This window comes from Staurois parvus, unplaced genomic scaffold (genome assembly GCF_062004578.1).
Source record: "Staurois parvus isolate SC_StPar_1 unplaced genomic scaffold, SC_StPar_1.0 ptg000613l, whole genome shotgun sequence".
Classification (NCBI taxonomy): domain Eukaryota; kingdom Metazoa; phylum Chordata; class Amphibia; order Anura; family Ranidae; genus Staurois; species Staurois parvus.
Genome location: NW_028318409.1, coordinates 2,289,430 through 2,303,354, shown reverse-complemented (window position 1 = coordinate 2,303,354; position 13,925 = coordinate 2,289,430). Strand labels below are relative to the sequence as shown.

The window sequence follows — 13,925 nt, the reverse complement described above, 5'->3', positions numbered from 1 at the left end:
CCCCCTTTTTATTAGAAGTATTCCTCAATCTTTCCTTCCCTACCCCCTCCCTTACTGAGAGGCACAGGGACAGATGTGTGTTAAAAGTTGCTGGCAGGCTAGAACAGCAGGGGGCCCAGCGCTACAAAGCCCCCCCATGAGCAGCAGTTGCTCAGTTTCAAAGCCTGGGAAAACTCACCCCTCCTAATCAAGATCAGGCAGCTTTTCCCGGACTTGAAAGAAGTCGGAACCTCATAAAACCTACCAGCCAGGTGACAGAAGTTAATTGAACATTCCTCAGGTCAGCTGTCACCTATGTTTCATATCATGGATTATGAAGCTGTTGGTTTTAATTCAGAGTCCGCCGTCATCCCGCCCAAAACAGGGCATTGGCCAATCTCAGAGCCACCCCCCCTTGCAGGGGGATTTTAAAAAAGACAGGCTGGTAAGCCAAAAGTTGAAGCTAAAGACATCTCCTGATCTTAACATCGTAACAGCAGGAGATCAAAGACCCTTTCCGCTCTGCAACTTGGATCTGCTTACAAACCAAGGCGTATTGGCAAGTAACTTAACCCTTTAACTTCCTTCCTATTATCTCTTTGCTGTGTTGTGGGTCTCTATCTATATATAAATATATATCTTAATGACATCGCTTTGTAAATTATTTATTGCACCTGTTTGACTCTTTTAGTAATAAATCTTTCTTTCTGAAAGTGTTAAACTGTTTCTAAGCGCTTACTTGCAATTCACAAATTCCTGCCTTTGAAGAGACGCTACTGTTTGTTATAATCTCTGTATAACAGGCCTGCGGACCGTGCTATATAGATCAATATTTCAATCATTATAGTGTATATTTGATACCAGGAGTTTCCCAGTCTCCGACAAAAGTGGTGGTGGCAGTAGAGGGTTAGTTGCGTATTTAACCCGACCCAGTAACAAGCGCATTCAGGCTGCAGGCACCGATTATAGCCAATTAGCTGGACAATCGCTGTGCAGGGTGCAGCTGGGTCTGGCCTTGCTACGTGCGTCACACCGCGGTTTTAGATCGGCCGGTCCTTCGGTCACGAGTTTGGTGAGAAGATCTGGGGTCTGACGCCGCGGGCGTGATGTATTATTGTTGGTTGCGGTCGTGCGATTATACTTATATATCACAACATTTAAACCTATAATATCCCAGAAAAGTGATCTACCTTCACCCTTGAAGGCCAGCTAAACAATATATATGTGACTTTTCTATGAGCAAATACATCAAATCAAAAAATAAAACCAAAACTTATGTAAAAAATTATAAGAATTATATATAAAAAAAATTAAGTCCAAAGATCCCACCGTGTCCAAAAAAATAAAAATAAAATAAAAATAAAATCAAAAGTCCCAAAAAAATAATCCTCACAAGTGTAATACAAACACTAAAACTTTTTCTTCTTCTTTCATCACCAAAACCTTCTTAATACCCGCAAATCCTGATATTCATGCACCTCAAAAAAAGAAAAAAAACTCGACATAGTGTCATACCTTAAATAATGTAAAACACACGTGCCACTCGCTGTGCAGCATGCAAAATAAAATAAATGTGTATACTCTAACCAAGTGTCAAAACACATACAAATAAGTGAAATGACAATAAGAGTGAAAACACATTCACATAGGATATGCCATGCAATGTGTGAAAAACCACTCCACAGATAATACTGCCAGTGTATCACACCACACCCTATATATATATATATATATAAAAGTGATAACCAAACCACCACTCTCCAACTCTAATATGGATGGGTAATTACCCTATAGCAGAGACAGCAGGGCAGATTAACCACTCTGGGTTACAATCTCCTCTCATTGATTTCCTCCAACGATTATGATTTTCTCCTCCACTTTCCTCCAGAAAACCAGTCACAATATAAAAGGTATTCTTCTTTATTAAAACTCACATAAATTTCGTGGTAACAGCTCCTCCTCACAAGCAGTATGCACATGGACAGGTTCAGGGAAACATAAACCGCATGTTCCCATTTCCAAGATGGCCGCGATCGCACTTCCGGTCAACGTCGATGCCTCGTGCGATTGTTGCATGTTGGTGGCGGTGATCGGGCGACCGTGACACCGGGTACAGTGGAGTACAAGCCATAAGGATCCTAGAGATTGTACTTGTCAGCTTTGTCACCTTTGGGAGAGCTCACTCCTGTTGCTGACTCAGGTTATACCTACGCAAAGGGGTCCCCTGAGTTGTAGTTCACCAGAGACAAGATACAAGAGGGTAGTTGCACCCTGAAGATACAGAATAATTTGAGGTGTCTTCCATCATATTTCTGTTAGTTTGGAGTAGCCCAAGGCTCACCCACACCCTATCCAAATTAAACCAGCAATTAAACCACACAAAGCCATGCACTGCCTGTTTCCTGACTGTGGGCTACTATATGCCTGGTCATATGCCTCAAGGAATGGAACCTGGGATAATACAGCCGGCCCAGTTTTTGGTCTGTGCTACACATATTATCAGAAGTTAAGCATATATAGGAATGTTAAATGGGTTTACATCTGATTACAAGCAAAATATTGCTTCCCAGGATACATTTTATTAACAGAATTCTTATAATTTAATATAGAAGGTAAAATCTGGCACTGACTATGACAAGATCTTTCCTTGTTTGACCTGCAGTGAATGGAAATGTACCTAGAGTACAGTTTCAAGAACACAACCACAACTTTCTGAATTGTTTTCTGTGCATTTCCACCATTACAGTCAGATTTATTTCCTGCATGTCTTTCTTACAGGGCAGGTCTTCTCTTACCCATGAAAAGGAGCGCTTTGCCCATCCACACAAGGAAATGAAGAGTCTGGAAGACGTTGTTAAAGATATCAAACCCACGGCTTTAATAGGTGAAATGTTAACTCTAGTCATGGACACCTTTTTTTGGTCTAGTATTCTGTGGTCATGTGTATTACAGCTTTGTTCATTTTATAGGTGTTGCAGCAATAGGTGGAGCTTTTACTGAGCAGATTTTGAAAGACATGGCTGTAGTGAATGAGCAGCCGATTATATTCGCCCTCAGCAATCCAACAAGTAAAGCAGAATGCACTGCAGAACAGTGCTATGCCCTGACTGAGGTAAGAACACCTGGTCACCGTTAATAGGTCCTGCAGCTTTCCACTAAACGGAAAATGGAATTTAGAGCTTTTAAACTAGTATTTCTTTTTATAGGTCACAAAATGAACTGAGTTTTATAGGCACTCTAAAAACAAACACAAAAAGCATGCATGTGTGTTTTACAAGAGTAGTCAAATCAAATATTTCTCCTTAGGAAACACCTGCCATGCTGAAGTCAAACATTAACTTAAAGTGTTACTAAACCCCGGACCCTGCATTCACTATATCTGGTCTCTCACAGTACACAGAACATGGAAATGCAATTATTTTAGTAAATGTAAACTACTAAATACCTTTTCTCATCAGAAGTTAGAGCAGTCTTGTGACTTCAGCAGAGCACTGGTTAAAGCTTGGAGGAGGAGTTTTCTTTCTGCTCTAGGAGGATGCAGAACCCCTGACCTCTGTCTGGACAGTGCTGATTGGCCCTTTACTGATCACATGCATTCTCCCATGAAAAAAAACCTCTCTAGCAATACACACTAAACTAAGCATGTGTTAGGAATGGACTGGCCAGCAATGGTGGGACTCACCTGCCTTTTGATCTGCAGTACCAGGGCTGGCCAGCGGGTGCTCCCAGCAATCAGAGACTCAACCTTTCAGCCAGCTAACACCTGGAACTGATGATACTGGTGTATTTAAGGGATGGCCAGACTTGCAGACTCTGCCTTGGTGTTGTGTTTGTCCTGGGCCCTGTATCTGTCCTGCATCCTGTTTCTGTTCCTTTGCTGACTTCTCCTGCTCTGATCCTGGCTTGTGACCCTGACCATCCCTCTGTCTGACCCTCTGTACTACGCTGCTTGCTACCTGTTCTGATCCCTGGCTTGTGACCCGGACCATCCCTCTGCCTGACCCTCTGTACTATGCTGCTTGCTACCTGCTGAACCTGGCCTGTGACCCCGACCATTCTCCGCTTGCTCCCCCTGTACCTACCTGCCCAATTGATATTGACCCGGCCTGCCTGACGACGCTTGCTTGTATATACTGTTATCTGTGGGTGGTTTGGTTTGTTTGCACCGTATTATGTTTTAGTATTGCACTGCGTTTATGTTTGTACTGTTAGTGTTAATAAATTATATTGTTTATAACATATCTGAGGTCTGCGTTTCCCTGCTTCAGTCACACACCTCTGGTCACACCTGGGAGCCCTGACAGCATGTTCATGTGGCTACGGGTTCAGTCTGTCTTATCAAGTGGACATTTGAACAAGAGGAGGGGCAGAGAAGTCAGGATCAAACGGCCTTTTTACACAATGCAGAGGATTAACCCCTTAGGTTCCATAGTGAACTGCATATACAGGTGGATTTTACTGTTGTGGGTTTAGTAACATTTTAACACTTTTGTTTAATTTACCTTGCATGATGTTGCACTCTGCTGTACAGTCCTCTAAAGAAATTCTGGAAGCAGTGAACAATAAGAGCATTGTACAGGGCTGTCTACCATTGGGGTACGGTGCATCTTCCTGTTAATATAAAAAGCATTCCCACCATTTATTTTGGTCCTTCAGCTGCTGTCCCTGGTTTTCCTCTGATTGAGCCACTAATGTGGCGAGGGAAACGCAGCGAACCCCGTGTTTTTCCCGCACCGTACTGCAATCGCGCGGCGTCCATGCGATCTGTTACGGGTGTCACCATCTTTTTCCAAAGCAGCCAGTTTTTCTTTTGAGGTTGCCTGTGGGTTTTTTTTTTTGAATCCCAGACAATTCTTCTGTCAGTAATGGCTGCAATCTTTCTTGGTCTACCTGACCTTAGCTTGGTATCAAGAGACCCCCGAACTTTCCACTTCTTAATAGGTGATTTAACAGTATTGATTGGCATATTCAAGGCTTTGGACATCTTTTTATGTCCTTTTCCATCTTTATAAAGTTCCATTACCTTGTTACTCAGTATCTAGCCTAGTCAATGCTTCCATGTAAGAGCTAACAAACTAATTGACTATTTATACACTGACACTGATTGCAATTTAAAAAGCCACAGATGTGGAACATTAACCTCTAATTGGCATTTTAACCTGTGTGTGTCACCTTGTGTGTCTGTACCAAGGCCAAACATTCCAGGGTATGTAAACTTTTGATCATGGCCATTTGGGTGATTTCTGTTATGATTATGATTTAAAAAGGAGCCAAACAACTTTTTGATAATAAATGGCTTCATATGATCATCATCCTTCAATAAAAGAGCATTTTTTGGCATGGTCAGTCATATTTTCAATATCAGTGTCAAAATTTCACAATTTCTGCCAGGGTATGTAAACTTTTGAGCACAACTGTACATGTGATCCCTCTAGTTCCACATCTTCTTCTCATTAACAGCATGCTACCTTGCTACTAGGAGTGACAGCACATTGGAAAACCTATGCGATCATGCTGTCTGGCCTGACAGCTGATTAGAATTAGTTCAGCAATATGGACTCCTTCTTCCCTTATTTAATCCTATAGTGACAAAGGTAATTCTAAATAAAATAATAAAATCAACCTTACAGTTAGAGGGATCTGAGCAAAAGTGGTATTAAACCCTAAAGCAAACATTTATTATATTGCATTTTACCAATTCGTAGAAGTGATGGCTGTGTTAGTTTTCTTTTTTAGTTTTTTTTTTTCCTTATTTTCACCTAGTGATCCTGCCAGTAAGTCTGTTGTTTTTCAACAGAACAAGCTGCCCCGCAGATGTAGCAGCTAAAGGGTTGAGACAAACCATTTACTACTGACAGAGGTGCTTACAATGATCAGCTTTTGTTTATTTATGTACAACATTTCTCTCAAAAGAAAAAAAAAACAGTTTGCTGTAACTGCTTAAAAAGTGTTAGCTGGAGTTTGGCTTCAGTTTTTTAGTGCATCTAATTCTGCTAGTCCATCTAACACTACCCTCCCCCAAGATTGACAATGTTGCTGTCTGCTGTGCCCCCTGTGCTCTTTTATCAGAGTGGAGACATTCTAATACAGGAGGTGTGTTACTGGCCAGATCACCAGGCAAAAATGCCTAAAAATGAAAACTAATGCAGCCACCACCTCTAATAATTGCTTAGCTGCAATATTTTACATTTTTGGTTTTGGGTTTATTACACCTTTAAAGAGGTCTTGTCACCAGACCATTCATTTCAACAACAATCTTCTATAAAATGATATGTGCATTTCACACATTTATGCATGTTATTTACCTGCAAAAGCCTGCCTTGTGTAGACATCTAAAAAGCCCTGAGATTGCTAATAGGTGCAAGCATCTGGTATGTAATGACAGCAACCCCAATAGATTCACAGCTGTCTCAGGTGACACTCTATAGTATTCCCCATTGCTCCTCCCCCAGCAGCTTCCTATTGAGGGGCAGGTGAGGGGTGGAGGAGATAGGTCAGCACAGACAGTTAATTGAAACACCCTGAAGAGGAGAGTGCTATAACATATCGGGGTGGGGGTGCAAGAAAATTGACTATTCCCGGAGAAGTCAATCTTTCTAGCATGTCCAAAGGCACATTGTAATTGAATAAAAAAATAGTTTATGGAAATGAAAAATGCTGCAAGTAAGCACTTAAAATTCTGATGCATATTCCACCATTTGCTGTCCACGGAACAAACAATTAAAATGATTTTCCTCTTTACAGTAAATAAAGCAGAGTTGAGGCATCCAATTTAAATCTTTATTATACAGTTGGTCTTCCTTGATCTGGCTTCCTCCAGTCAGCAACCCTGCACCGCCAACTGGTAATTTTGTAGTGAAAGCAGAGTCCAGCAAGGAATGCAAAGCCTACTGTTATATAGGGACTCTCCTGCAAAGAGACACATGGAATAGTGCACAGGACAGTGCCACACTAAGATTTAATCAGCCCTAGCAGTATGTGGGATAAATGTGGGATGTACACATAGGGGCAGAATTACTAAAACTGGAAAGTGCAAAATCTGGTGAAGCTCTGCATAGAAACCAATCAACTTCCAGGTTTTATTGTCAAGGTCTGACTGAACAAGTTGAAGCTAGAAGCTGATTGGCTGCCATGCACAGCTGCACCAGATTCCGAGTGTTCCAGTTTTAGTAAATCAACCCCGTAGGCTCATTTTGCCTGAACAGAGTACACACTAGCTCTTTAACCAGTTGCTGACCGCCTACTTCAGATTTACTGTGACAGAGCTGCCTCGCTGTGTCAGCTCACATACATGTACATGATCTGGCATTTCTGGGTATGGGGCAGGTGTACGCCCACTTCCCCTTCAGAGCTGTAATTCGCTACAGCACAAGCCGATCAGCAGGTCCTGGCCAATGATTGATGGCTGGGACCTGCTGATCGACTTAGTTAATGACAGTTCAGAGCCCTGCGTTTACTAAAAACACAGGGCTCTGAACAGAGAACATCGATGTGCCTGTTTTTTTCTCCCTGCTTTGCAGGGAAAAAAAACAAATACATTGCTTAGTAGAAGCAACGCACATTACACATTGTTAGGCACACAGTTAACCCTTTGATTGTCGTTAGATGTTAACTCCTTCCAAGCCAGTGTCATTAGTACAGTGACAGTGTCTAGTGTTAGCACTGATGATGTCGGTGGCAGTCAGTTCCCACTCTGTGCCAATTAGCGTCAGATTGCCCACCACACTGCAAGTCGCTGATCACCGCCATTACCAGTATAGTGTCTATAGCTTCATAAATTCCAATATATATACACCATAGTTTGTAGAAGCTATAACTCGCACAAACCAATCAATATACACTTATTGGGATTTTTTTTTTTTTTATCAAAGACATGTAGCAGAATACGTTTTGGCCTAAATTTATAAAGAAATTAGATTTTTAAAATTTTTATTAGATATGTTTTATAGCAGAAAGTAATATATATATATTTTCAAAACTTTAGGTCTTTTTTAATTTATAATAAAAAATAAATAAAATAAACCGTGGTGATCAAAAACCACCAAAAGAAATCCCTGTGTGTGAAAAAAAAAAAAGATATATATTTAATTTGCATACAGTGCTGCCTGACCACACAATTGCCAGTTAAAGTAGAACTGTACCAAATAGCCCTGGTCAGGAAGAGGGTATGATCTACTGGTAAGTGATTAATACTCTCTGGCATGCCTGCCCGTCGGAAAAAACACCAGAAATTGCAAATTGCTAATCTAAGTCTAGCAAATGGGTTGCTATAAATTACACAGAATGATGTTCCATATTCAGCTGTTTTGGTTGTACAAACTTATTTATGGTTAAAATAAAATTCATATTCACTGTTCATATTCCAACTGTAAGACTCTCCAGATATGCTGAAAATAACAAAATCAAAACAAATGCATGTTTTCTCTATTTTTCCGCAGCAGTCAACAATAAAGTAGTTTTGTGTACACCAATCATTTTTTACCAGTTATTGAATATGAATCTTTTTACGTCTATGACAGTTCTTTTCAGTCAGAAGAACCAGTAATGGACACACTCTATTGTCTAATGATATTTACATTAATCACAGGGCCGCGGCATTTTTGCAAGTGGAAGTCCTTTTGATCCCGTCACACTACCGGATGGGCGAACACTGTATCCAGGGCAGGGCAACAATTCCTATGTGTTCCCAGGTGTGGCCCTTGGCGTTGTTGCATGTGGCTTGAGGCACATAAGTGATGATGTTTTCCTGACCACTGCTGAGGTAAGAAGCACCAGAGGAGTGAGAGGAGAGATCACTGCACACTTCTAATAACATTTTACATCCACAACACATCGGATACATACTTCTCCTGCAGAGACTTCATGTGTTATTTTCCATTTTAGCAGCATGTAATTCCATTACAGTTGTGGATATAAGCAACCTAAGCTTCGGGCATTAGGTCTGTCTGCAGCTGACTATATAAATTTTGAAAGAGATTTACTACCATATTAGTTCACATCAATGAACACATTATTATGGAATATCTACAAAAAACTATCACAGATTTAAATGGCTCTTTTTATTTTCGTTCTATTTTACATATTGTGTGAACACAGTATAGCAGGAGTTCAGTCCATCTGAAAAGAGACAATACAAAAAAAGCTTCAATGTGCAATAAGGGTCGTTCAATGAAGACTATTATTTCAGTTTTCAGTTGATGCTGAATAGGGGTCCTTTCACACGGGGCGGACCTGTTTAGCATATCATCTTGCTCAGTGGGGGATCTCTCCGCTGACCAAATGGACGAGAGGTCTGTGTTCCCTCCGCTGCTGCAGAGCAGACACATAGCAGCTCACTGTCCTCGATGGGTGGTCAGATGGAAACGGACCACCTGTCCGTTTCCATCCAACCTGATTCAACAGACGTAAGGGGATCCCCATCCATCTTTTTTTTTGTGGGTCGGATCAGATTGAATGTCAGTGGGTGTATGAGGAGAGTGGAGGTTCCGATTGGGTCAGCCTGAAAAACAGAAAGGTGGACTTTCAGAATGTCCATGTGACAGGGGCCTAATTAAAAATCAGTTGAAAAGAGAACATTATCGATGGCCAAAAACTCCAACATTGGTAGGGAGATCTCACCAGTGGAGTACCCAAGATATATTAGAGACTGGCAGATAAATCAGCCCACTAGCCATCACCTATAAATGAAATACCAATTTTGGTAGTAATACCCATTAATTTTACCCTGAAGTTATACTCAACATAAGGCATTCCTTTTCAAGTGCTTAGGGTGGAATTAATGGTTGCACCTGGATTTAATGTGTAACATGTTAACTCCTTGGTGTCAGCGCCTAATGGCCTATAAGGGGGTTTTAGATGCCAAAGGCAGGGAGAGGTTTGTGATCATGTGACTGTTGTGATTGGTTGTCACAGCAGTAACTTGATCAAAAAGCTCCCTATCGCAAGTAACAATCGGGAACTTTCCATTAGCACTGGTAACTGTGCCAGGAGTGCACACGATACATGCTCTTGGCACAGTTTTGTTTTTGCTTGGGTACACATATATGTGGCCATTAAGGTCCACCTGCCAAGAAGCCACATATATGAGTGCGGCCGGTGGGGAGGAGTTAATCCCCCACCCCCAAAGTGACCCCTATTGTGACAGCTTGCAGGATTCCTTCTCCACCTGCACAGCTGCACACTTATTCACCGAGATATGTGAATGAATGAAGTACAGTTCCCCTCTTTAAGGGGAATTTATCAAAATGGAAGCAGACAGAATCTGGAGCAGGTGTCCATGTCAACCAACCAGCTTCTATCCTCAGCTTGTTCAGTTAAGCTTTGAAAATGAGAGCTAGCTGCTTCAGATTCTGGCTGCTCCATTTTTGATAAATTCCCTTCTTTTTGAATGGATACAAAGTGTTCTCTGATTGGACAAGATGGAAATCATGCCATCACCACCTCACCTCTCCACTTGGTCCAATCAGATCATGGTTTGCATTCATTGAGAAAATACAAAGTATTCTTTGAATGATGCCCATTCTGAGCAAGAGACCTCTTGTGTTCACTAAGCAGCAGGATAGCCAACCAGCATGGGACCTGGAAGTTAGAGGTGATCACTATCGTAACAGTGTCTGCAAAAGGCAAGGAGGCTCATGCCATCAAATAGCTTACTTTGCAAGGGAAATTTCACTTTGCATGGAATTTTTTTGCAGAGCTTCTTAAACTTAATGAATTGTAATTTTGAAAACGATGCCCAATCATGTGCAAAGAAGATGAAAAACAAGTATTTTTTTCTTGCACAGCAGAGCTTCGCATCATTCACTAAGCACTTTGGAAATTTCTCATGCAAAGCGAACAGTCTATTTGCCTTTAGTACACCAACCCCGAATGTGCTCCAAGTAGTTTTTACATCCTTTACATGTACCAATAACAAACAAATGAATTAAAAAGAATGTGTCATAATGACTGTCTCCTGTCTTAGCTAGCTCTGGTGTGAGTCCCATAATCAGTGCTAGTTCATGGACAGAGTAAACCTCTGCATTTTCTGTGATGTTCTTGGCCTGGATCGAACACCAGTCAGGCAATGGCAGCCTCCAGAGCTGGAATGGAGCCATGACAAGTAACCGTTGTCCTGCCAGGTTCTCTAAACCATATGTTTTGCTAAGGCAGAGATTTTGTAGAATGAAGATAGTATCTATTATTTCTATGTTCTACATTTCTCCTGCAACTGCTTTTCAAAAATCTTTTGATCATAACTTTCTTGTTAACTTACTGTGTGTGAGATCCAAAAATAACAAAATCTGGAAGGTTTGCTTTCACAAAATCATTTATTGTGCTCTACCAGGTAGAGCCTGCTATAACAGTGGCTTTAAAGAGCACCAAAACCTCCGCCCAAACCTTTTTCCTTACTTTTATCTTTCTTCCTATCCCTTTCCTCAATTTTCAGTTTCTCACCATTTCTTGTTCTTCTAACACTATTACTAGGACAGGTGAAGAGAAATATTTGCAGGTTGAAAACATTTCACTGTAAAAATTGACCCAGTCTGTCCAAAACAAAAAACCTTTGCTGGAGTTCGGCATAAAAAATATAGAAGGCTGAGCAAGTTGCCTAAGCCTTGCTTGATGCCACTGACACAGGTTTTGTTTAGGGGTTTCTGTTCTACTTTTCTCGAGCATCAAGAAGACATCCAGGTCTTGACTGCTCATGGCTGGTCGGTGATGTACTCCCTAGAATTGAATGGTCTCTCTCTTTATTCCCGTTATGTAGTAGGGTGGCATCTCTTTTCGATTTACAGTAACAAATGTATAACAATTATGTTCTTCAGATTGAACAATGTCCAATATATATTATCTATTTGTGCACCCAACAAAAGAAAATTGTCAAGTTGTCACCCTGATCCACCATGTCTCTGTGACACCCATGGCTATATACCAGTGTTTGTATCACTACTTTACCAGTCTCAATAAATCTGCCATTGGTTTGCAAGAAACATGCTAAAATAGAGTCAAAGTTTTTGGAACTACCTTTTTATTGTTATGCTATGTAACCTGTATTATTAGAGGTAATTCTCCAAAAAGAATCCAATTTATAGCACAGGCTTAATAGAGCCTTTGGAATTAATTTACTAAATGAATAGAGACTGCCAAAAGGAAATGTTCACTGAGCTTATATGAAGGAGATATCTACGTCAACTTCAATCAGCCAATCATATTTTGTCATAAATCCCCTTGTTAATTTCCCTAGAACGTGATTGGGTATTCTAAGTAAACACAGGTTTGCCTTATTTACAATCCTTAACATTGCATACACTTTTCAAAGTGACAGTCTCCACTGCTTTAGTATGCATCTTTCTGATTCAGACATGAGTTTTCTGTACATTTTTCATTGTTCTGCGGCATTTCAGCTAATGATATGCAGCACGTGCACATCTTGGCATCTTTACAGCATAGATTACATTTTTTAATGGAATTATCTATGAAGTTAGCTGGGCATCCAGGTAACAGTGCCAAAACTATTTATTAGTTCACAAAATCCTTGACATTTTTTGTTCTTGGTAAAACTCATAAAAACAGGGAACATAGCTTGTCATCACCATGAAATTGTCTGCAATTAGAAGGTATTACAGCTTGAAATACCTTGCATTTATCAACTGAAATCAAAGTTACTCTCTGTTTTATTTGGCTTTAGAAAGTGAACACCTGAGTATTAGCTTGTCTTGCTGATAATAAATGGACTCGTACTTTAATCATAAAAGCCAGAGACGTGACAAAGCATGATCTCATACAACCTCATGGCTTGCTAATAACAGTCATTCATAATCAGTAACAGTATATGAAACAAAAGAGAAAAAAGGAAGTTAAAATGGAACTTTTAGAAAATTGAGTCCTGCTGGATCACTTCAGGCTCACCACTTCTGCAGGTATAGCTATGTAAACCATTAAGAATAAGTGTCTATACTATTTAAAATCCAGTAATACACTGTCCCACCTGTTCTGCACATGTGTTAGTAACTGCCTGGCGGTACCTTTAGCAGCCCACAGGACAGGATTCCCCAGAGCGCGGAGTCTAAGCCCCAGCCTGCTTGTTCACCAGGGCCCCTGATGGTGGGGATGGACTTGGAGCAGACTGGAACCAGGTCGCGGCCCCTGAGTACACCTGTCTGTGGTAGAGGAATCCGCCGGGGGTCTGTGCAGGTGGAGAGCCTGACGTGAAGAGGCAGAAGGCGGAAGCAGGAATGGCTGGATCCGTGCCGGATGGATGGACGGATGAGCGTGGTCAGACGGGCCAGGTCGGTAACAGAGAGGTCAGCGTAGTACAAGGCAGCAGGCAGAAGAATAGTCAGGTCACTCGCCGTGGTCGGTACCAGTAGTTCAGATCAGGTAGGAATATCCAAAGAGAGGTCAAACGTAGCCAGGGGTCAGAGCAGGAGAAGTCAGCAGAGGTCAGGTCCAAGCAGGTCAGCAACGAATCTTCAGCAACAGAACACAGGAATCAGATCAGACCATACGGCAACTTGTGTCTGTGCAGGGCTGGTTTAAGTAGCCCGCCCTGCACCTGACAGGTGCAGCCTAGGTCCTAGTGCCTGCCCAGCACCGTCATAGGCGATGGGTGCGCCTGGGTCCTAGTGCCCCGCTGCCTGCATGTCTTGACAGACACCTACGCGTGTGCAGACCCATGCGTCGTGATGGTCCCTGACATTGCCTCCCCCCTATGGGCATCCTCCGGGTGCCCAACTGATCTCTCCTCTGTGGATGGCTACGATGGAACTCTCGGACAAGTCTAGGGGCGTGAACATTTTGAGCCGGCTCCCCGGAATTTTCCTCAGGGCCGTAGCCCTTCCATTTTATCAGGAACTGTGTCTGGCCGCCTCTTTTCCTGCAGTCAATGATTGCCTCAACCTCGAATTCCTCCTGCTCGTTGATGGTTATAGGTTCCGGCGGCCTGGACCTTCGGTCCGGGAAGG

The 13,925-nt window shown here is 41.8% G+C and overlaps 1 protein-coding gene across 2 annotated transcripts in view; it reads left to right on the top strand.

Annotated features, from left to right (window-relative positions):
- ME1 (malic enzyme 1) overlaps nucleotides 1–13,925 on the top strand; it is a 370,919-nt gene that overhangs the window by 352,588 nt on the left and 4,406 nt on the right. For both annotated transcript variants that reach the window (XM_089693104.1, XM_089693103.1), the window contains 3 exons: nucleotides 2,758–2,863; nucleotides 2,949–3,091; nucleotides 8,567–8,740. In XM_089693104.1, the coding sequence (XP_089549230.1) occupies nucleotides 2,758–2,863; nucleotides 2,949–3,091; nucleotides 8,567–8,740 (423 nt within the window). The remainder of the gene's footprint in view (nucleotides 1–2,757; nucleotides 2,864–2,948; nucleotides 3,092–8,566; nucleotides 8,741–13,925) is intronic.